The following is a 24862-nucleotide window of genomic DNA, read 5'->3' as shown; positions in this document are numbered from 1 at the left end:
CATGGCTTGAACTCCATCGTCGATGGTTGGATTCCGGAATATTGATAGGTTGCTTCAGTACAGTATTGTTAGTTTCATTCGAAACAAAAATATAAGAAACAAAATATAAGAAATGGCGATCTGGTGGACTAACGAATAAAATATAGACTAGCTAAGTAGCTTAAGGCATTTGAGTACGACTTTATCGCAAAAAAATCAAGAATCGTAATCTAGTCGTAAAAGTGTCGGCAGCTGTTTTCGTGATTCTATTTAATACTCAGCTAAATATCGAAGGGTTTCGGATTCCCTGAAAAGAAAGCTTTTGAAATTTAAGGAACATAATTTTAAAAGTCCTGTTGAGATGCTGAAGCCAGTTAACAATTAACCGAAAAAGTTCGATTAAAAAATGCTATGACGGCGCCGGAGCAAGGAGACGCCAATTAAAGTAAAGCAAAAGTTTCGACGCTGAAGCGACATGATTGGCAGACATTCAATAATGTAAACGTGGGTTGCTTTATCACAGGAAAAAAGGAATTTCCTTTTAATTGGTTTCATCTATTCAGTGGCAACGGCATAACAAACTACTCAAAGATTTACGATCTACTAAGATTTGTCGGGGTTTTTAGCATTACGAAATTTGCACAACGCCATTTTCCCGACCGTATATCGGGAAGGTGAAAGTTATTTATCAGAAACAAGTGGTTTGTCTTATTTTGTAGCGTAAGGTTGGCGCTTTTGGAAGTGATCATCTACTTCCTTAACAAACAAAGTAATTATGACAAAAAAAATGTCTTCTTCTATTTTTTCATCGGTCACGGATATTTTCACCGAGTCCGAGTAGCCCCCTAAAGCATGCAAGCTACGCCAGGGTTCCATATATATGAAATTTACCACACACATCATATGATGTTTTAAAACTTTTCAAGCTGGTCTAACGTCGCAAATGAATAAATGTCCCCCAAGGAAGGGGTGAATCAACGACTTATTTTTCTAACAACAACTAAATAACATCATGAAACATAGCCAGGTGTTGGAAATCTCGAGAGACTGATTAGTAATTTTATAACAATAAGCAACATTTTAAAATAAAAAGAACGGAAAGTAAATAACTTTCATATCTGGTGTAGGTTACGACCTGGAATTAATTTTTTTGTATTCTCTCCAGCTGTGTTTGTGATACCTCCCTCCCTTAAACGTATCAATCAACTGCAGAATTCTTTTAATATTTAACGAGATGACAGTTTTCATTTTACAAAATTTACTTCAAAGCATAGTCACACCGCCAGAACGAACTCAGCGAGTCATTCACGCGTAACGTTTGGCTTGTCAGTTGAGGAATCAGTTTTCGCTTGTGATTCAGATTCAAGGCGACTACTTTCGTCACGGAGCTGGTCGCTTTTAAAAACATCTGTCAATGCGATCGATGTGGTTTAGGTTGTTAGTCGGCAGCTCCGATTCGCTCTGTTGCACGTTTTGGAGCCGTATTGCCTTCTGAACCAAATGCCCGACAAACGATCTACGTTGTTTATAAAGCAGGTTAGTGGGAAAATGCTAAGTAATGTTACCCCTGATATTCAGATTAAGATGTCAAAGAAGGTATTGTTAAAAATTAAGGAACTACCACGCAGATCATTGGTATTTATTCCCCCAAGCGTTTTCTTTTACGAGTACGTAAGCTCGCTCTTGATTCACCAATGAATGAATGGAAACTAGAGTACATGGTCCTGCTAAACTTCAAGTCTATTACCATGTTTTTACATCCAAAAAAATAAATAAATAAAAATATAGACATGAGGCATGAAAGGAAATGAAGAAGTTTAAAGCAAATCAGTCATCGTTATTTAGTCAAGAAAGCGGATCCGGAACTAAAGTGATAACATCGCCTTCACCTAAATTAGCGAGTGATTGTATGGCGACGTAAAGCGCTTCCTGCTAAAACCGAACGTGTTAAAGGCATTTATGCATTTTTTTTTAATAAAGAGAGACTTTCAGATCCAGAAATTTTGCGTCAGCTTTTGATAGGTCATCCCGATTTCATTTCAAGTTCTTTATTTTCTTCATGATATTAACCTTCGATTTAATACGTCAGGGTCGAAATGATAGTAAGGTCAAGTTTATCTGTAATATTCTGTGAGGTCAAAGGAAGCATAACCTATTCTGTGCGGCGATAGGTTGCTACTGATATGACTAATAAATTTTGAATACTGGGTAACTCGGGCGAGAGAGTCAGTTTTGAAATAATTCACGCACCGATCGTTCAAAAAGTCTTATTTGCTTAAGAAAGACACTCTTTCAAAAACTTTCTATCTTCTAAATCAATCGACAATTTTGTCTCCAGTATAAAATGCAAATGTCGTTGCTTCTTCAGGAGGTGTTGAGATAAGTCAAATCTAAATCGCCCGACAAAACGGGACGTATTGTGAAGATTAGACATCTTAACAATTCGCCCACGAAAATAATTGAAATACGTCTGCATGCAATTTCTTTACCGTAGGCGTCTAGTTTGGCATCATGCCGGGACAAAGTTGAGTGAAAGAAAGAAAGCACATGTTTTTGGCGTTTTACCATAAAACTGCCAGATGAATGTATAGTTCAGATGCAAAACCACTCCAAAACACCGTGTACGATCAATCTTGTTCAAAATGAAATCGGATCAAAAAAAGATCGCGATCAGTCAAACATAACAAAAAAAGTATTAAAGTATTGTAAAAAATACAACTGTAAGGAATTTGTGTGTGGCTATAAATTCTGCTAAATTAATATTATTACCTAAATGTCACAAGCATTTAACTTACAGCAATGTGGAAAATATATTTACAATGTATTATATTTTAGACATCATGCTTTATTTACTTGCATTTATCTTTTTAAATAATAACTAAACGTACGTTTTTTAAGCATAAAAGTCGCTGGAATTTCACGATCTTTGACTACTCTCAATCTCAAATTTAACTAACCCAGTATATTTTCCTTTGAATTTCTTTTCCTTAAGATTCATGTATCCATAATCGAAATAAACATTAAACTTGAAAACCAGTATTGAAACTCGAATATTTATCAAGATTACTTTACATTTCTAAATAGTTATACTTTCTCTCAACAAACATAATGTTTCCTTTGGCATTCCACACGTGTTGTTTCAATAATTCCAATTTAAAACGTTTTTTTTATATGTTGCTATGATACAGATCAACATATACTTTAAAATCCTTCTTTCTAGGAATTTCAATCAAAAGCATGACTCTTTTGCGTAGATGTCAGAAAGTAGTGTTCGTTCCTGAACATTCGCCGTACAATTTTTTCGAAAATTGGCCAAAAACTTACAACCATAAAATCAAGCAACATGTAATCAAGTAATTGTATGTTCTGGCAAGTCCTTACTTAGTTAATAAGGGCTCATCAATGGCTTAGGAAGAAAATAAATAGCATACTAGTCTGTTTAGATTTTGCTTAGTGCACTGAGCTATTGTTTCATGATGCAGTCTGGATAGGCAATTACATGTGTAATTGGACGAAATGCACCCCCGGGCGGAATGCGGTATGCGATTTTACATTACTGTAAAACATTTTTCAGTCTTCTTGAGACTATCCACACACTCACACAACGCTTAATTTTCAATCCGTTGTTTTACGTTTACGTCAGACTGGACCCCCTGTAATCTCACCATAGAATAGAAATTACAGTAAATCAAACTCTTGGAAATAGCTTACAAATGGAAATCGGCGCACTTAGACAAAAAATTACCTTAAGTTTTTAAAAATTGACTGCTTCATAAAACAACTCTGTTTTTCCACGGTCTTCGAAAGCGATAATGCTGTTCGTTTACTCAAGGACCTGCTCTGACATGTAATAATAATAAGCACAAGTCATATTAATTATTAGTATCGTTATTATCCACGAGCAGGAGGAGGAGGAGGAGGAGGAGAAGGAGGAGGAGGAGGAGGAGGAGGAGGAGGAGGAGTAGTAGTAGTAGTAGTGGGGGTGGGGGTGGTGGTGGTAGTAGTAGTAGTAGTAGTAGTAGTAGTAGTAGTAGTAGTAGTAGTAGTAGTAGTAGTAGTAGTAGTAGTAGTAGTAGTAGTAGTAGTAGTAGTAGTAGTAGTAGTAGTAGTAGTAGTAGTCGTAGTAGTCGTAGTAGTAGTAGTAGTAGTCGTAGTAGTCGTAGTAGTAGTAGTAGTAGTAGTCGTAGTAGTCGTAGTAGTCGTAGTAGTAGTAGTAGTAGTCGTCGTCGTCGTCGTCGTCGTCGTAGTAGTAGTAGTAGTAGTAGTAGTAGTAGTAATAGCAGTAGTAGTAGTAGTAGTAGTAATAGCAGTAGTAGTAGTAGTAGTCGTCGTCGTCGTCGTCGTCGTCGTCGTCGTCGTCGTAGTAGTAGTAGTAGTAGTAGTAGTAGTAGTAGTAGTAGTAGTAGTAGTCGTAGTAGTCGTAGTAGTCGTAGTAGTAGCAGTAGTAGTATGTGTAATCAAATGGTGACGAGTGAAATTAGGGATTAATTTCACGCGCGTTTTGTCCAAGTCCTAATAATTTCCCGAGCCTTTATGTGGTTAGGTTTTCTATTATTATTATTTTGATTGTTGTTGTTGTTGTCGTTGTTTTCATTGTCTACTTTTCAACCTGAAATGAGATAGGTGTTTTCTTAAATGTTAGGCACTCACTGCTGCATTTTATCTGAAACACCCAGTCAATGGGTTCACTGTACAGTCTTAAGTGAAACTATAACTATTATTCGTTCTTCAAAGAGACAAAAGAACAAATATTTAGCTGGTAGGTCAGGAAAATAGGAAAAACAAAAAACAAAATATTATACCTTGTTTTTTCGTTTGCCTCACGTTTTGAACAGATCGTTGGGAAAAGGTCGCTACAAACAAGTGTGATAAAAAAGTCTAAGACTTTCTTGCAGTCAGGGCTACTTAACTCTTAAGGTCAATGGAAATAGGCCACTCAAAATGTCTCTAAGTTCAAGGCGAAAATCACTGTCAATCAAAGTAGTCTTGTTGGTTTATTATTTGATTTACCTGACTTAACTGTTCTAGTTTATTTGACTAAAATGCTAAGAAAATCAATCCGAAAACTCAATCTTTTCGCATTAGCTTAGAAAATCGCGACGGCATTTGTTTACTGTATGGTGACTAATGGTGAACGACGGAAAATTAACAGCTTTGTTGTTGTTGTTGTTTTTTTTTTTGTCACAACTTCTAAAAGGAGGGAAAGAGTCCTTATTTTACAACAGTACCTGGGAATGGTCACAAACTGACGAACAAACCTGAGTCCAACGGCACAATCATTATCTTAAACCCTCCCCACCCCACCCGCTCCCCACTCCTCTCCCCTCCATCGGTGCATGATGGCGATCTTAAGCTACTTAAAGCTGCACAGAAAAATGTGATAAGTAATTTGTAGTTATTATACCCGTTTTAACCGGAATGTCATTTTAAATCAATCCTCAGGAGTAAAGCATCAGTAAAATAGAGGATTAGACGTGATGCATTGATTAAAAATAAATATCAAAAGAAATAGTATGTAAAGTTTATGTGTACTCATGTATCCACGTGCCATTAAACAGAGAATATTAATAAGTCACTATGTATCAGTTTTAAGGATGTTTCCTAGTGTAAACAATGAACCAGACATATTATGCAGAGATAAGTTTTAATCCTCTATATTTCTTATGACAGTCGATCTCTTAGTGATATCATTCCCGCCATGCTGACAGCACTCTCCGTGCAATTTTAATGTACTGTTAATATTTCATTTCATTTTTATTATTTTGTCATTCTCATCACGTTCCTTTCAAACATGTACAATCTATTTCCCTCATTATGAGAACAGAGATATTTTAAGAAATGCAACAAAACCGCACAGAGGTAAGAATTTTAAATTTCTTTTTCCTTGTTGTATACTCAAAGAGCTTGCTAACCGCCGTCCGTTCAAATTAAAGCAAGTCAAACAAGAATGAGTAGATACCACAGCCTAAATTATTAATCATACCCTAATGAGCATTTTGAAAAGCGTTTCTTGAGAACTCCCAGCGAAAAGACTTTGAAAGCAGAAAATAGCCTTCGGCAGTTTAGGAAAAGTATGTGGCGTAGATTATTTGGGTTCACTTACCCTAACCATTAGCTACATACGTATAATCGGCGGTCATTTCTGTTTTTTAATATTTTCCCGGTAATGATGGTTATTTTTTCTTCGCTTTTAATCGAAAATAAAATTTTGTTTCGTTGTTTGTTTTTTCTTCTTTTTTGATTTTAAGAAATGTTGACATAAGTGTCAACGTTCTATCAAAATACCAAGCAACTAACGCAGGCTATGCCGACAAAAAGCAATACAGAGTCGCCATCAGTACATTTTAAACTGTTCATTTGAAAGTAGTTATCACGAAATGAAAAGTTCATGCAAAAGTCGTCATTCTATAATTCTAACACCCACAAAATTACTGACATGAAACAACACATTTGTGTTGAAAAGTGAAAATAATGTCCGCACTTCCTCGAAACAAACTTAAACGAGCGCAGAAAGTCTGGACATTTTATCTAAGTGGACGTCGAAAGTGCGAGTTGTTCTCCTAATGTAGTAGGTAAACTAGGAAACATGAGATTTAGAAGCAAAGTTGCGAGAAGCAAGAATAAATGTTTTTGACTAGATTTTAATGGCATTTCTTTGTGTCCGCGTCCGAAATATTTTTTCCCGCGGTAATGGTAATGTTTCAGAACATAGGCAACTGAACTGTTCCATATTTACCCAGAGTCCTTTTTAAGAGGTCCTTAAAGTTATACTCATGCTAAGTATGTTGCCTTAAAGACGACTTTTGTTTGTTGTATTAACCTTTTAAATAGCAAAGACAGATTTATTTGGGAAAATGATTGTTTTATAGCGCATTGGCTGTAATGTTAAGGCATTTTTCCTTAGTGTTTTTCCAGCCTCGTGAGAATAGACTGAAAGGTAGACCACATCATCTAAAAAAATCATAAACAATACTACTTCAATGACGTTTTTGACGTGTACTAGATGGAAATGAATACAGCTCGGTATAACCTCATAGCTTGTCAAAATACAATAAAAAAAGAAGGTGCGACAATTTTTTTATTTACTTATTTTCGCTGGCAAAGTAACATGTAAAAAAAACGTAGGTATGTCGCTGCCAGCGGGTACAGCCTATTAAAGTTTTAATATGAATATTCCAGTCGGGAAGCTGATGTCTATAAATATAAATAGGAAACATCTGAATGAGAAAGGTTGTTGTAATAATGAAATATTCACCCTTTTACTAATGAAATAGTTTCTGTAATTGTTCCTTTAGAATCCAATACAATAAAACCCTGCAGGTGATCGCGACGCCGTAACCGTGATTAAAGTCTCGATTTATGCAAAGCTTTTGCTTTACAGTGATAATGAATAATTTCATATTTATCACAGTTATTACGAAATTAATTTGACACATATCCCTTATACTTGGCACAGAGCCTTGTACCCTAAGCCGTTCTTCTTTCCTTTATTTCACACAAAAATGAGGTACTTGGTATCTGTTTTGTCAAGTTGGATCGCTGCTCCATTCCTCGGAGAAACTTCGACGAAAGGTCAAATACTGAGGGAAGCTCTCGCTTATTTTTGACTAGAACCCTGGCATCAACTATGAATTGTCATGAAAACAAACAAAAGCGAGAAAACCCTGAAAAGGTAGGATTTAAGTCTGTAAAGTTGGTACAGTGAATTCACTTCAACTTCATGGTTGGTTTAAACTGATGACCTAATTTTTTTTTAATGTTTTTGTTTAATTTTTAGTAAAGTAGGGTTTATATTGCACCATTAAATTTTCGTCTGTGCCACATTCTGGCGACCAAGGCAACAAAAATACATTTTTCACTGATGTGAAAAAAAAATCCTTTTTTTATAACCCTTTTTTGTGGGGTTTTATTCTATATAAATCTAAACAAAATAGAGTCGAAACCGGAAATTTATTCCTCGGATATTTTGCTTCTTTGTAAATCAATAAATCTGACTGCATGGTATATTTTGATCGATGTGATTGTACCACGAGAAAGTCATTAACGAATGACATCGAGGACCGTAGTTCTTACCGTGATCTGGCCAAAGGGGAGAGAGGGTTTTTCAAGCCTTTTAGTAAAATGGCTTTGCCTTGGCTTTGACTTTAATTTAGAGAAGGCTGAGATTCAAGCTCACTGAGTAACGTTTCAACAGATACTTAAAAAATATGACTTTAAGAATGATTGGCGATCTGTCATAAGGGTCGCAAAGCAAACGTTGATATTCATAAAACAAACATGATAAAAAAGTGGCAACTTCTGACAAGTACCGACTCCATGTAGCTTCAAGAACGTTTAATTCAGAATTCGAATCCTTGACGGACTACCGCGATGAGTGAAATAGCGACTGAGTATAACAAAAAATCACAGCGAATAGAATTTTATAATGATACTGCCGGCGTTTTGGTTGGAATGCTTTTATGTTGTAAATGATAGTTTGTTTCGAAAAATAAAAATCACTTTTTAGTTGCTAATTTTCCGACATGATATTATGCATTCGTGTTGTGGGGTAGAATTGTTTGTTGATATCTACGTAATTATTTTTACCCCTTACTAAAATCTCAGAACCATCAAGACTGAAACATTTCTCGTGACAAGTCACAACAGAAATTTATAAAGACTGTTTAAACGGCATCGTTCGCGTGCCTTTAAAGCAACAAACGTATTTTATTTATTGGAACCCTCTGCCTCCCATAGTACACCTTACTTTCATCAGTGAAATTTGCAATCAAAATTTCAACAACAATATTCACAGAGATCAGCGTTGCGAGGAAACCAAAAAGTCTACAATACATTTTAACATTGAATTAATTTAAAACTTTTTACACTTTCCGCACTGTAACAAGCGGTAAACAAACGTGGATAATTTTTCAGGATTCTGGCCCGTTCGTCGTCTTATAATTCAGATTCTTGTTGTCCTGTAAAAAGAGGTGCTAACGAGAACCGTACGTTTGAAATCGACATACATGTGTTATCGTGACTCCGTGGTTATATTGCAATATACTGATTTTTTCTTAATGAAAGATTGACAACCTCTAGATATTAAACAATGGTAGTCGAGTCCAAAAAAGCGAGCTATTTGCCGATACCCCCCTCTTGGCTAAAACAGATCTGAAGCCCTGGCGTTACTATCCATGCGTACGTTGCCCCTATTGAAACCACTGGTGATTTTCAGACCAACTAAATACGCAATTTTCCCTATCATTTTTCAGACATGACTTTAGGAAATTTAAATACAGCCCATAAGTAGGTTTAATAAAGACCCGAGTCCTGCCATATTTTCGCACCGGGACCAATGCTTTGACATCAGAATCAGCAATATAATGATGATGGATGTAGGTACGTTTTTATGCTTCCAAACCATCTTTAGTTAGCTTGCTTTTTTAGCATAAATATTCTTTAAGCTTGTCCTTAAAACAAACAAAAATCAACTCTCCGTTTCACGCAAAGATTGCGAGTGTTAAGTTGCTTTACGGGTCCGTAAGACTGATTACAGGACTCAAGAAACCGGTTTCTATGACCTCTCAGCCAACATTGGTTAAATTTTTCTTTTCAGACTCAAAACGTCCCTACTCTTTAGGGGACCTACGGTGTATAACTCATCATCGCGTGATGAAATCCTACGACGTGATAAATGACTTTTAAGCATCAACAATTTTTCAGGTGAAGTTGATGGAATATGTTCTCTTGAATAAAGATGCCAATTATATTTGAGAATAACTTGGTATAAGTATATTCTATTCTATTGGCGAATCTAAACCCCTAAAAAGTTTCAAACAAAACTGAACCCTTTATTAAAATATAATCCTCTGATCAAGAAATGTTTAATTCATCAATAACAATAACTGAATTGGCCTATAGACTTACCACTACATTCCATCTTCATTTGCGCTGCAAGCAGCCCAAGCTGGAAACCTTAATCTCACACGGTGCGTAACATTTAATTTAAGACACAGCAAATTGGAATTTAACAAGGACTCTGATAGCTTACGTAACAGACGTAATTTTGACTGCGGTCCAGAAACAGTGACTTGGGTTTTACTATATCAGACATTTTCCTTTTTCTTGTGTCAATCGAGGAATCCGGCTGGTTACAAGTTAGGCAGAAGTTTCTTCTGACGGGGGCTCTCTGTTCAATCGGCGAATTTCGAACGAAAGTACCTTTTTGAATTACGTTTCATGTCCCATGAAAAAACGCTGTCTTTTTTGTTGGCAGAGCATTTTTGGTAAGAAATCAAGAATTTTAAAGACTAATTTTTTGTTTAAAAACAGAAAATATATATAAGGGGCACCTGTCGGCTTGTAAGTAAAAGTCTTGGTAAAAAAACAGCAACTCTCTGTTTAAAATTTTGCAAGGTTAGAGCTGATTACTAGGTCGTGTTAATCAAACAAATATGAATTTAAGTGTTTTCACAGCTGACTAATGAAACATCGCAAGTGAATCAGTTTAGAAGCAATTCATTACCAGATCCTTTGATTTTGAAGCTTTGTCAGTCGAACAAGTTCATCTCCGTAGAGGACAGAATTCTATTGAAAGCGCTGAAAGAATCGAGTTAAAGCTCCAAAAGTCGTTAACCATTTAGCTGAGAAAAAAAATGCCCCGTGCAACGAGCCACACAAAGTAAGTGTCAGGATAGAGTCAAGAAAAATAAATTAACATTCCTTTTAGAACCATCTAACTCAGAAAGTATCAGTTTTGTACTGATATGGATAGAAAAGGAAAGCATCCCGGTCTTACAACTAAGAATATGGAATATTTTTTCCACCGTTCCGATTGACAAATATTTTTAAACTACAGCAATACGGTATTTCCTCAAATCTCTTTCGTCGATACCACGTAAGTTGTGACTTGCTATTTATTTAAAGTAATCCATGTATAGAGTGGTTTCAAGGCCGCAGTGGACCCTTCGCATTACAATCAGTGGAAAACTAAAGTGTGCGTACTAGATATTCTACCGTTATAAAGAACTACAATCGGCGAAAAAAATGTTGAGACATTGCACTCAAATAGTGTAACCACAGAGAACAAAAGAGTCCACCCCCCCCCCCCCCCTTCCCCTCCAATCAAAGTTGGGGTATTTGTTGTTTCTATAGGTAGCTCGAACAGAGGCACAATGTTGCATGGAGGGGATGGGGGAGGAAAAGCTTTCTTTTCCCCTCTGGAAGTCAGTAAAGCGTCAGAAAGCCCCTTTAGGTTGAAGTGTCTCAGCTAATTTTGTCGCCGATTATAGTAACTGAATAAACTTTAGTAACTAGGGACAAGTTGAACTGAGCGTAACAAATTAAAGAGGCGCTCTTAAGAATAAGTTTGACATAATTTTACTTCCAACACTATTTGATTGGTTCAAAAGACTTGCAACTCTCTTATCGAAAGAAATGAAACCAAATACACCCGTAACATGGGTGCATATCTATACAAAAAAAATCCACAACATGAATGTATCTATATAAACAACGATATTTTTAAGAACTATCGCTTATTTTGAAACTCTCTCCCGTGACCACTGCCAGTTAAAGCACACAGTCTGTTGAGAGGCTCAGGCAGACCAGGCTCGTATGGAAGTCCTCTTGGAACGGATTTGTACGAGAATTCTCCCCGCTAGTCTAAAAAGCAATGAATAAGAAAATGTCAAGTCAAGTCCATTAAAGCTCCTGATTTACCTTATGAAATCGATTGTTTGTTGACTGTCAAAGCCTCATTTCGGTCACTTTGTCATTCTTCTCTGTTGGAATAATACAAATACAGAGTCATCGGTTTTTTGTTCATTTACTATGAAAAGGTATTGATTTCCCATATTTAAATAGTGAGAACACACTTAAGCACTCTGAAATGAGTAAAATCTTGAAAGATGACGTCATAGAACAACGCTGCTACATGTAGTTAATTATTGATTTATGTCTCACTCTTATCGCGTTGATTCTGCTCGACCCAACGTCAGACTGCTATGCGTAGGCTGTGTGAGCTAACATGTTTATATTTAGAAGTTTCCCCATCCGCCATCATTGCTCAAAGAGTTCTAACTCGGCGATCAATCGAAAAGTAGTTTAAATAGTACAAAAATTCAACTAAGGATTTCTTGATAAAAAATGTACCAACCCGAACTTCGAGGTACGTTTGAACTAACTCGCAGCCAAAATAAACAGGTAGAATTACTTGGAAAGAGCCTTAATTAAAATAAATGTTAATAGCTATTTAGCTTAGGTCATAACTGGGTTAACTTGAAAGTACTTTGAGCAATTAGTCCAAGCTCTTCCGGAAAACTCTAACCCCGGGGGGTACTTCCTTAAAAGAGGCTAATGGGGATGTGCCGCCAGATGGGGTCGAGGTACTAGAATGGGGTCGCACATTTTCGGATTTTTGGGGGTAAGACAGTTCTTCATATTTACGGTTAGCAAAAGTACCAGAATAATTTGTAACTGCAGATGAAACGGTAAAGTGTTGTTCGTTCAATCTAAAACTGAAATGGGTCAATTCATAAAAATGGAAAATGGCTAAGCTGGGATCGCAAAAATTACACATACGCACAAAAGTGACTAAGATGGGATCTATAATTGGCCACAGAATAGACTATAATGGGGTAGCAAAAATTAACCCAAGTAGCCCCCCCCCCCCCCCGTCCCCTCCCCGGGGCTCTAACGGCTTCCAGAGTTTATAACTGTTTTGTTGTTAATAAATAATCAGGCCAAGACGAGACTTATTAGAAATAACGAGCTGAAAATAAGCAGAAAACATAACAAGTTCAAATTAATCAGTCAAGCTTTAAAAATGTCGGCAAACAATGACTGCAACACCTGCGCGACACCTACAATCAAGAGCGTTGGATTTTAATACAAACTAATTTACATAATAACTAAAAGTCGTCTGGTGCAGTGTTTACGAGGGTAAGTTGCCAGTCTTCTGAACTAAATCTCGTTTTACCCAAGTTAAACATTTACAATTAACGCCCAGCTAACTGAAGCTTTTTTCTTTTCTCTGCTAAAAATCAGGCAATTGTTTTTACTATGCATTCCTAAACTAGTCTTTGTTTGCAAAGTAAACAAGCAATTTTTGAGGTTTAAACAAGGCTTTTTGAGGCTTTGAGGTTTTTGAGAACATTCTTACTAGCACTTTCCTCGACGTAATAAAGATGCTTTTAAGTAAATTTATTAAAAGTTTCAAGTCCGTTGTTTACCAAGTAAAACGTGGATTTATTAGTCAGTTGTGCAGGCATGGTCCTTAAGTTAGTAAAGCTTTTTAATGATGCTCTCCATTCACTACTACAAAATCACTTCATTGAAGTCTACGATGACTAAATTCAAATACAATCGAAACTGAGCGACTTCTCTGTGATGTGTTCGAAGCTAAGAAGCCATTAGTTGGTGACAAAAGATTCTCAAACAGTTACCATTGCCAAGTAGAGATTATTCAATCTTAAGCAGTCGGTTATACAGATACACAAACAACGCTCAAAAATTAGTACCTGCTATGGGATAGCCACAAGCAGGTAGGCAGAATTTAGTATTCATTCGATTTACTAAACTGCCAGTTTCAGAGGCGCAACGAGGCAAATTGTGTTTGTTAGGCTGAAGAAACGACCTAATGTCTCGCAATTTACATTTTAATCGAATCTCAAGGACAGACCGTATGAAAAACGTAAGAAGCATTTCTTATATTGGTTTTTCATGCAAATTTTGCCACTTAAAATACTGTTACCCTGCTAGTAGCGATTAAATTTTAACAGTTGCGTACTTCCACCTAATGTGTGGAAACAAATATTTGGTACATGAATGTTTGCGCAGTGTTCGATAATCCCTTTTTCGTCCTGTTTTTCATTCAGGTGATGTTTTCGTGTACACTGCCTCCTTGTTCACCGAGCAGAAAGCAATCTAAAATAGCCAGAGAAAGAGACAGGAAAAAATCACTGCAAAAAGGAAAGGATCGCTATAACATTGTCAAGGGTCTAGCTGAAGGCGTCGACGGAATTTCGTTCGAAAGTCTACTAAAACGGCGCCATTATCTGCGAGCAAGAAACAACTATCTTATTTTGGAGCCCTTCGATGATTCCGAAAACTACAGTAAGTATGATATTTTTACTTAATTTGTACAATTATATGGTGAAAGTTAAATGTTATTATCGTAATCAGTATTTACAAACGACTGTTTCTTGATTATACTGTGCCCGGGAAATAAATTATTTTGATTGGTTCTACAAAGGGTAGATAACCATCAAAGATATAACCTCCAATAGCTACAGAAAAGTGAACTCCAGCCATGCCTTACTGTAGCTAAACAGATTTCTCTTTTTCTGAGAAACTAAGCGAAAGCATAAGTCAGCCGAAATTTCACTGCACTGCGGAGTTTACTTTGTAGTTGATTTATAAAACTTCTGCAAATCAAGCTTTTCATGTAAGTTTCTTGTCTTCATGTGGCGATGTATTTAAATAAAGTCGGTTGCATCCCTATGTGAGTAGTATCATTTCATTTCCAAGTGAGCCCACTGATATGTCACAATGAATTGTACCTAGTGAAAAGAATCGACGATTCTAAAACTACAAAATGTATTCGGTATTACTAAAAGCAAAACACGATTCGAAACTACTGTTTTAATTGCATTTTTGGCGCTCCTTTACGCGTCTGCTTGATCAGTTGTTGCCGTCAAATTTGCGGACAAGTCGATGCAAGAGTGTCTTTATTTTTCGCTTTAGTACCAAACGGAGCTGCACAGCGCAGGCTTCGGTTATTTAAACGCAGCCAGGGTTTAGCCTGTGTTTCAGTCAAACACGATGGTATTCTAAGTGAACAGCATGGAGAAGGCATATGGTGCTGACAAGGCCGAAAAACATTAAACAGTGGAAGGCGTAACGGACACTTTGGGAAGCGGACTCAACTCCCATACAAACTCTTTTTTTACATTCTCGTTAGCGGCCAGCTCCAGGTACGAACACCTTTTTCGCGGCCCGAGGGTGTCCGCTTAAGAGATTTTCCTCTGTACTGCTTAAAAGAATTCACTTTTACAAACAGATCAGGAAGTTACTGAGTTACAGTTGACTCAAATCACGGAGATGACTTCGATTTTATATATTAACCAAACCCATATGTTTACTGTCAATAGTTCTCATGAGCAAATCTAACCATGAGCTCGTTTTGAACATTCGACACAGCTTTTCACGAACATTTTTAATTTTAGCTAATTTTTGTATCGATACGTATTTGATTCTCACTCTCTTTTAGCAAATAAAGCTCCGTAAAACTAAGTTCTTTAAAAACATAAGCTGTGGCTGGAAGTTCTTTGAAGTAAGCCTTTTAATTGTTTTCCACACTGAGTAGCTATCAATTGTATGGGATTTACAAATTGTTTTGAGTCGAGATTTTTATCACGCGGTAATCATCATGAAAAGTCCGGTACGGTGTAGAATCTTAGAGTTTGATTTGCTAATGGCTGACGATGATTGGTCAAAGTTGAAATTTAGGTGAAAGAAGGAAGAGAGAAGCACACAGTAATTTTTAGGTAGTTATTAAAACTCCAAAAATGGAGCAAAAATTTTAGGTACAGGAAAACCCCTTTTATGGGGGTTACTTTAACTCCTAATTTAACACCAAATTTGGGGTCATTTTTACTCCTTAGAAAAAGTTTTTTTAACTCCCGGCAATCAGGAGTTAAAATAATTCAGAAAATGGGGTTATTTTTACTCCTTATATTGGTTGTTTTCACTCTTTTGGGGATTATTTTAACTCCTCAATATCTGGGGTGATTTGTACTCCTGAAAAAGAGTTCTTTTAACTCCTTTTTGGAGTTAAAATAACTCCCCCAAAAATAACTCCTCTGTAAAGAGGAGTTATTATAACTCCTTGAAAATTACTGTGCATTTATTGGCATATAAATTGGCTTTCGGCCCGTTGTTTACGCTCTCTGAAAAGCCCAAATATAAATACTGAGGCATTTTTAAAGTTCTAAGAATAATTTTTTTTATGTTGTTTCAAAGTGCTTGAAACAAAATCAATATATAGAATCAACGATCTAGGAGTTTTTTATGTCTTGAGGTCAACTTGCACGGTCGGCTTTCAAAGAGAAGGGAAGGTTCGAACGAACATACTGTGGAAGGAAGGAATCGGATTTGAAAAGTAATATCTGGCAAATTTACAAAAACTCGGCTACAGAGAATAATTAACATTCTTGGCCTAATTGGCCTTATCCTCTGTGTATGACTAGGGAGCTTAACGGCAACGGCAGAAAAAACGTCTCCAAAACAAGTGAATTCGCGCTGTTTCAAACGTCATTGCCCTTATTCCAACTCTTTTAATTTGTCAAATGTTGGCGATTTTTTCAGGAGTTGAATGCTAGAGGACTGTATCTAAGTTCACAAAGGAAAATTTAAGAAAATCGTTGTCTTCTGTTTACGTCTTCCATAGAACGTGAAATTAGAAAGTTTCACGTCGTAGTCGTGCAGTGACGGCAAAGAAATGTACAAAAAAGGGCGACGCACGTTGTTTTGCTAATCTAAACCTGTTAATTTTTGCCGTTGTCGTTGCCTTCGTCGTCATCGCTGCTCAAGCTCCCTATTAGAGAGCTTTAGATTTGAGGACCACAAAGAGTACGAATATACGAGATTTAGTGCGTGTTCTAAAAAACAAGACACTCCGGAAAGCGTCAATTTACTTTATTTCACCAAAAAATTTAGTACGCTTATTTATACTGAAGGAGGTTAAGCCCTCTCGCGATAGCAGACATAGCAGAATTATAAAAGTTCTTACATTTGTTCCCGCCACTACGACATTCTCGCTAAAACTCGTAGTACAATGACGACGGCTATCACGTTTTCCCGCCAAAATCATGATGACACTGGCTTACGCGGGAGCAATACTCAGTATTGAGAAAATCCCGTACTCGACGTCTTTCTCGTCTCACTATCTAAAGCTCTCTATCATCTGTAGAGAACCGCTTGAAGTAGCACTAGGACTCATGCAGTAATAGCCTCGTATTTTTCGTGTATGGGAATATTTGTCCTGATCTGGGTCAGTAATTCACTTGAAGGTCTGATTTCACTTTGGCAAATTCCTTAAATCCTATTTTTCATACAAAGTCTATAAATCGTTCGTAATATACAAAATAGTATCGAAACATAGGGTAGTTTATGCATCGAGCTTGGGCCGCCTGTCCTAAAACCAGCATCATCCTCCCCCCCCCCAAAAAAAAATGCCCCCTTACGCCCCCCCCCCCCCATCTCTAATAAACCAGCAGCTCAAATGGAACTTCCTCTAGTCAAAATAAAGGATAAATTCTCGCATACATACATTACAAAGAAAAGAATGCTAAACTTTGTTCTTTTCTTCAGGGAAAGAAAGCACATTCCTCCCTCTTCAAGATATGTGGTTTGAAGGTTACTTTGCTTTCGAATCACTCTTGAATTCAGCGCATTTTATTCGCCGATGTGGAGAGCAGCTTCTTCTGCAAAAGTACGAAAACTCTCATTTCTTTAAAGAGGATTCAAGTTTCAAATTAACCAGAAAACGCTGCATAGGTAAGAATGAGTTAAAAATAGCCTATACATGCAACCACAGAAAGCTTGGCTTGTCATTCCTGTCGTCAGTGTCGTGTTGGGGGAGAGGGGATTTTCCATCCATAGTACCTTTTTGGGGTGTAATGTTTTGGGATTGTTGCATGAGCAGCTTAGGGTGCTAAAATCTAAAATGACCGCCATTAGAGTCATTTTTAATGGTACTTTGTAGTGCTCTTTTAGGGGTTCAAACCGAAAAACTTATTTTAACTGGTGACCACTATGGCCTTGTAGAAGGCACAAGTGTAATAAATGGACCCAAGTGTAATAAAGGTCCCATCACCTCTATAGGTGTTACGAACACCTCCGCCATTTAAGGGGATTTCCTCCTGGTCGTGACTATCCCTCATTTCTTCGCGATTACATTCATGACTGATCAACCAGCCGTAAGTTTACGATTGTTCCACTCGGAGCTTTGAAAGCTGAAGAAAATTTTTCTTCAACGTGTCTTATTTTACCACTAAATTTCGAAAAAAGATTTGAGCCTTTTCCGATTGAATTTTTTAAGCACTCTTTACAACCGAAAAAAAGAAACTAAAGAAGAAAGTTAAGAACAATATACAAGGTTAAATTTACTGACTTTTCAACTGGTGCTATCATTTCTCTTTAAGCCTGTATAGGGGTAGGCTCTAGAGTATGGGCAAGAGCAGAAAAGGGCTGTTTTTTCCGAGGTATCGTGACAGAAATGAACGACGAAATTCATGTGAAGCTTGATAATGGCAAGAAAATAAGACACAAGAGGTCGCATCCCGAATGCATTGTAGCAGATGTCATTCCTCACGCCATGGAAGTGGAGATAGGGACCCGAGTCTTGGCTAAATGGTACAATCGCTTAGACACGTTTTATCCAGGGACTGTTGTTGCTGTGCGGCGAAGTCTCTTTGATATACGGTTTGATGACGGAGACAAAGGGTGTAATGAACTTAGAGAGTTGAGGATTCTGGGACCAAAGACTGAAGCAGACGAAGGTACAATGTTTTTAAGATTATTCCTTTCATTCATGCTTTTTCATTTCATTTATTTTTCCCATTCCATTATATATATTACAAGATAAATCACAGACAAACCTTAGTACTTGAGTCAAAGAGAGTTTATTTACATTGAATTTAAATGAGTTTGTCATAAAAAAAAAGAAGACGAATGGAAAGGAGAGGGGCACATCTAGGTCAGCTAATATTTTGCCCCTAGAAAATAACGTATTATAAGAAACTATTGTAGGTTCTAATAAGTAGTAATTTAAGAGAAAAACAGCATAGTTTGTCCCTTTTTTGGTTTGTTTTTTACGAGGTTCCCCCTAAGGTTTCGTCTTAAAATCTACGTGAAATTTGCTAAATCAACGAGAGGGACAAAAAAAAATGGGTCATCTTGACCTCTGGGAGATGACCGTGCTATCATTCATACTTGTGGCAAAAGATAAAAATTCCGCCAAAAATTAAATTTCTTTTGTCAAAATCCCAAGAAATAAATAGTACAATGCAAATTTCTCCCAAAGAAGTTTTATTTGAATGGTAATACAATGGGATTTTGTCCACAGATTTAAAACTTAGACGGCTTGTCCTGAAGTGCTCCTGGAGTGATAGGAATAAATGGTATATTTTTTGAAATCTGACTACTCACAAACGTCAGATTTTGTTCTCTGATCAGAGCTTGCACTCTGAATGCAATTGGTTCGCAAAATCAATAGTTGGTCTGCTTGTGCAGTTGAGCCTACAGTCAGAGGCCCGTATCCCTGGAGCCTTGATCCATCTCTCTAAGGCCTGGATCTCAGAACAGCAGCTTATTTACAGATTAATGAGGCTGCGTAGGATGTGAAGAATTATGCAGGTCGGGGAGAGAGTTACCCACCGAGGCCGAATGTCGAGGTGGATATACAGGAGCCCGTAAACCGTTTGCAGAATTACGCTTTTTGCTGATCGTTTCTATGTTAGAACCGCGTCGAAAACTGAAATATCAAATTACTAGACTTTGGTCTAACAACGAAACACTTCCTTGTATTAAAAGATTAATACCTTATTTTAAAATTACAAAGGGTTGTTTATTTTTGTCTCAATTTTAGGAGGCGGAAAAACTCTTCCTCCTTGGTCCTCACTCGATGGAATTCCTCGCGTGGGCGGCTTGTGTATCGAATACGGCAGTCTCCTAGCAACAAGTAACCGAGAAGTGAACGAAAAAATAACGATAGACTATGAAATCATGTCTCCACTGGACTCCCCAGTAGAGCGTATTTCCAGTCCTTCCGAACATGTGAATGTAGCCGATATGGCCGAAAATGAACATTTAGATAATCACTCTGAGAATCATGCCGAAAGCGAGGATAATAATCAGCAAGATGAGGGCTTTGGGTTTGAAAACAATTTCCAATACCTCACGCCTGGTATTTGTGAATCAGCACCACGAAATCCGAGTCAGGTCAGCGGAAGCTCAACAGACAGTGGTTACCATGGAAACAACCATAATCGACAGCGGAAAACCGGTTTGTGGACGGTCACCACCTGTGAGTGCATGCTTATCCGATAGAGTGTTTTTTTTTAATTGGCAATTTTCTTTCAAATTCTCCTGTGACTAATTCCTCAACATAATAGCATGTTGATACTGTTTTTCAGCACAATCCAACAGTTCAGTTTATGTTGAGGCAATGTTGAAACTTTCATACAAAATGACGACAGCCAAATCCTGCTGTTTTATCCAAGACAAAAATATAGACATAAATAACAAAACAGCAAAGAGAAAAGAGACTTGAGGTTTCCCGATAATTCTGACGGACAAACCGTCCTTCTTCAGGGGATTTAATGAAGAATACATTTTGAGGCAATGCTATCCTGAATCTGATCCAGCTCTCTTTATCATGAGTTGAGCGTGCAAGAATTGTTTCCAACATCGGGTAATGGTCATTAATTTGATCTACTTGAGGTTACTATTACAGTGGTACTACCCATGTCACTTATGAAAACTAGCGGTTGTTTTTTTCAAAGGTTTAATAAATCAAACTTCGTTTTAGGCAAGCACGGAGCGTCAAGGTTCCTGACAGAAAAACTGTATTAATATGTTATCTTAAACAAATCTTCTGTCTGAAGCGTCTCTCTAATTTAGCGTACACAATGTTTCAAGTATTAAAAGATAAATGAAAGCAGAAGGTACTATACAATATTTTTCTTGCTGGTCTTCGCTTTTTTTTTCTCTTCTACTCTCTGACTTTCTTAAGGAATTATTCGTATTCGAATTTGCTGTTTGGGAACGTGTCCATCGTCGACCAAAGCGGCAAGTCCCTTAATCAGTCTTGGACATGTTTCATTTAAATACTGACTTTTGATGTTTATTCTTGTACTTTTTCCCACCTGCACCTAGTTTAATGTTTACTCTTTGACCTCTATTCTCGCTGTCTCTTCTACCTGTAGCTCAACACAACGTCTCCCAGTGTGGCAATAATAAGGCCCAGTTCCTTTCTCCTTTGAAATATCTCTCGCACCTGCACGTGCCGGGCCTTTCAGATATGTCGGATGTAAAGCGAAACCTTAGTGAGTTGAGCATGACTTCCAGTGTAGACAGCGGTTTTAAGGGCAGCGGTCATTCCTTCAGACTGCACGCGCCTGGGTCGCCAGGGTTGCCGGTCAGATGTAAGTGTATGGAATGACCATACGTATGCACGAGCACTGCATGTGATTTTGATCAGATCTATTTATCACACTGACTTCTAATTGGACAGTTGCCTTACGAACTTATCTTTATTCTTTTACTACCTACTTCAGTTGTATTTCTTTCAGTCTTTTAACTGACACGCGTTGTCTAAAACGCCCTGACGCTGTTTATTACTTGTAAGTTTTTATAGTTTTTGCAGTTTCCTTCCATTGAACCTAAACTCATCCTCATGGCCTTCTCGTTCAGAATCATGGCAAATATTTAAAGCAAACATCGGACTCTTTCTAGCCAGGAAACATGGAATCACCGTTTTCAAAATGTAGAAGAACCTAGGGGTACGAATCAATTAATGAGCTCAATTCCCGTCTGTCTCTCTCTCTCCGTCTCTCCTTCCAACCCCCCTTAAAAATAAGACAGTTTACTTAGGGACTAGCCAACAATATATCTTACTTTTGCTAATTCATGTAGCTTATTGCGATTTGCTGATAGTCCAGTTTCGAATTAAAAATTAACGCTGAATACAAACATTAACGACACATTCATACAGGGTTAGCCTCGACGTAAAGTAAAATATTCAGAAATTCCGGCAAGTAAGTGTTTGAAATTTGAATATACTTAATAGACAGGGTAACAAACAGGTCTTTTTCTCGTTGGAATTTGTGAATATATTACTCAGATGGAGGCTAAACCTGTAAAAAATGCGCCTTCACTTCTTTAATTCAGCGGTCTTAGCGAACTCCAAACTGGACTATTAAGTATGGCGTCAATAAAGAATGGTTTTCAATATAGTTGGCCAAAAAGTAACAATTCTTTTTTTTCTCTTCTCCCAGGCCCCGGCCGTGCAGTTCCCGTGCTCAAAGTCGAAGAGTTCTCCTGGAAAGACGAAAAAGAACATGAGCCAGAGACAGAAATACCGGAGAATGTTAACAATTTGGAAATAAATGGAGAGGCAGTGCACAGTGGACCAGTAGGTACGTTTATCAGGTCATTAGCCGCTTATCATCTTGCTCTTTGTAGACGCACGTGACAACTTGGAAAGGCTGTAATGCATGTCCAGTGAAAGTGCTCGCTGATTTTCTTTCTGCTTAACTAGCGCCTGGGCACGAGGGAGTCATGACAGGGCATGTCGTAATGTCGGCCCTCTGAGTGTTTTGCAGGGCCTGAAAGTCTTAACAACCTAGATTTATTTGTTGTAATTTTATATTCAAACTGAACTCTAGATATAACTCCAATTCAAACTGCAAGAGATTCTCCAAAACAAAAGCCAGGGTTAAAAGCGGTTTTAAGAAATGCTCCCTACTGGAGACAAGACCGTCGTCTCCACCCGCGTGTTCAGTCGAGTCAAGGAAGGTGCTGGTCGTTTATATGGCACAGGTATCAGTTTCATCGTTTTATAAAGTGACCAATGAACGATTTCTGTGGTTCTGGACTTGTTAAGGAAAAACTTTTTACATAACATGACACGACAAAGAAATAGGCAGGCAAACTTTTAATAACTAATACCAATAGTCGAAATATTGCCCACTTATGCAATTGTAGCAAATTGCTGGTTCGCAGCTGCTGACTTCACGGTGGCCATTTTAATTTTAAATGACAATAACAAAATCGTTCCCCTTATCGACTGTATGGAGGAACTTCACTTGTTTTTGTCTTAGTGCAAATTCTGGCGAAAAATTGTATTGTTTTGTTGACCAGTGTGGGCGCTCTGCCATGTGGCTGCAAACCAGGAATCAGAGAGGTAATAGTTGATTATTCTAGTGTAAGCTATAGGTTAGGGCAGCACTCTTTTGCAACTGACTAACAGTAACATGAAGGGGGATTGTAATCTTTTTTAGTCTAGAAAAAAATCCTCCCGTTTCAATTATAGCAGCAGGACCAGCATATAGTACTGTTCTTTTTATGGGTGTTCTTTAAAGTTACATTGTCCACTCTAGGGAGTCAGAAGAGCAAAATTAACTTTCATAAACAGCACTTCGGCAAATTACAATGGACAGTGGTACTCTTTTTAACCATCCGCTTGCTATCTTTTTGTTTAAAGGCTTGGAGACGGTTATTTAACCACCCGTTGTGTGCAAAACGCCGCAGTTTTAGAGGATCTGTGTACAAGCGTCAGGGACTGAAGACACTGCTGTAAGTTCCAACAGATGGAGAAATGAAACACTGCTTGCAGTGTCATGACTTAAAGAACAACGTTAAGACGTTGAGCGTGATTCTGCCAAGCTCAAAGAGCCGCGAGGTAACCTTCAAGTCGAATCCATGTGGGAGAAAAATCAGGAGCCATGAAATTGGTGAATCTGGGACTCCGCTTTGGAAGAAAACCAAATTAAGGAACCTTTAATATACAGTCTCTCTTTAAGTGATACTGAATGATATTTGATGCAGAAACAGATGTCATTAGAACATATATTTTTTCAACAAAAAAAAACCTATAAAAAAAGCACGCTGTAGTCGAATTGCAGGGTGTCGAATTGGCCCTCATCATGAAGAGAGAAGTCAATAGTTACAAGATACGAACCTTTCTATGAACAGATAGAATGCAGTGCATAATGTACTAGAATTTAAGTTGGCTCTACATAGAGCACATTCCCTTTCAAGTCAGAATATTTATCTTTGTTGGTTTTTTTTCATATTCTCGAATCTAGAACTCTTTTCTATGACCAAGAAAGAGAGGCGATCGAGCCTCCTTTCCTGCGTGGCCAAAAAGGGACCAAAGGCTCTGGAGCTGAGATTATGTTGTTTCGAAGAGTACGGCAACGGAAATGTGCCCAAATGCGCATTTATAGAGGCGTTGTTTTCACTTGCTATTTAGACTTGTTATAAAGTTGCATGGCATTTCCCAGATATAACTTCGACTACTGTTGGCTGATCAACGATCACGTCGTTTACCAAATTCGAATGCATCCCTGTGGGATGCACGCAAATCGATATTCCCCGCGCGGGATGCAATGTCTTAAAGAGATCGGAGTTGTCGCAAGTTGTCTCATTTCCATAGTTGTTTAACAAAGCACCATATGATGTTCCCCCAAGAAAAAGTACATCATTTTTCGTTTTGCTACGCTCTTAATATCGTGGCCGTCGTACCTGCGCTATCCACCGTACCTAAAAAGATGGCGACTAGTACATTTACCCACAGTTCTTAGCGCATGAAAACCATAAAATTGCCGTGTTCAGTTCGAAAGGAATTGTGGTAAAATGTACAGCCGCCATCTTTCTCCGTACGGTGGATTGCAACAGTGCCTGAGTAATGGGCAACACGGTTCATGCAGAATAAAGGTCCCAAGCGAAAATGGACTTTAATAGGCCACGACGTCATACAACTACCAGAATTCATTTTTTATTTTTATTTTGCCTTCTTATCAGAATTAGTCAGTCTCACCGAGATTTATAAAATAATAGCACTAAGTTGCACATAAAAACAGCAAAGTAAAGAATTCTGGTAGAAGTAGTGGTCAAATGATGTCATTCCAAAAAGGTCCTGATAAATTCTCTTCAAGAAGTAACCATGGTAACGTTACGACTTACCGATTTCGTTATTTTTGGAAAATTTCTTAAGTTGAAAACTTTTACTTTTCAAAGAGGCTAGTGCAAAGAGAATGATGACTTAAAAGGTTATAACAATCCCTTATTTACAAAATAAAATCTTGTAAAAAAAGTGTGGATAAATTACCTGTGG

General features: G+C 37.6%; 1 protein-coding gene across 3 annotated transcripts; it reads left to right on the top strand.

The window, feature by feature from the left end:
* The first annotated feature begins 1262 nt into the window (after positions 1 to 1262).
* Positions 1263 to 24827, top strand: LOC140952631 (uncharacterized). 3 transcript variants are annotated; one of them, XM_073402065.1, is made up of 9 exons: positions 1263 to 1515; positions 7487 to 7651; positions 13836 to 14073; positions 17332 to 17517; positions 18165 to 18521; positions 19610 to 20047; positions 20949 to 21167; positions 22020 to 22160; positions 23228 to 24827. In XM_073402065.1, the coding sequence occupies exons 1-9, from the start codon at positions 1480 to 1482 to the stop codon at positions 23245 to 23247; spliced, it is 1800 nt and encodes a 599-aa protein (XP_073258166.1). In that variant the 5' UTR covers positions 1263 to 1479; the 3' UTR covers positions 23248 to 24827. The 3 variants fall into 3 exon arrangements, with proteins under 3 accessions (XP_073258166.1, XP_073258165.1, XP_073258164.1); XM_073402064.1 differs by lacking the exon at positions 20949 to 21167 and having other exon boundaries at positions 19610 to 20026; XM_073402063.1 differs by lacking the exon at positions 20949 to 21167.
* The last annotated feature ends 35 nt before the right edge of the window (positions 24828 to 24862 follow it).

This window comes from Porites lutea, chromosome 11 (assembly GCF_958299795.1).
Source record: "Porites lutea chromosome 11, jaPorLute2.1, whole genome shotgun sequence".
In the NCBI taxonomy this organism is placed as follows: Eukaryota; Metazoa; Cnidaria; class Anthozoa; order Scleractinia; family Poritidae; genus Porites; species Porites lutea.
Note: the sequence above shows the minus strand (reverse complement) of the source record. Positions and strands in the feature narration are given on the sequence as shown.

What these genes read in the sequence shown, in the direction of transcription:
- LOC140952631 (XM_073402065.1), top strand. Translation starts at nt 1,480, where the DNA reads ATGCCCGACAAACGATCTACGTTGTTTATAAAGCAG. An exon ending in CGATGATTCCGAAAACTACA is followed by an intron (nt 14,074 to 17,331) that starts GTAAGTATGATA and finishes TCTTTTCTTCAG; the next exon opens with GGAAAGAAAGCACATTCCTC. An exon ending in AACCAGAAAACGCTGCATAG is followed by an intron (nt 17,518 to 18,164) that starts GTAAGAATGAGT and finishes TTTCTCTTTAAG; the next exon opens with CCTGTATAGGGGTAGGCTCT.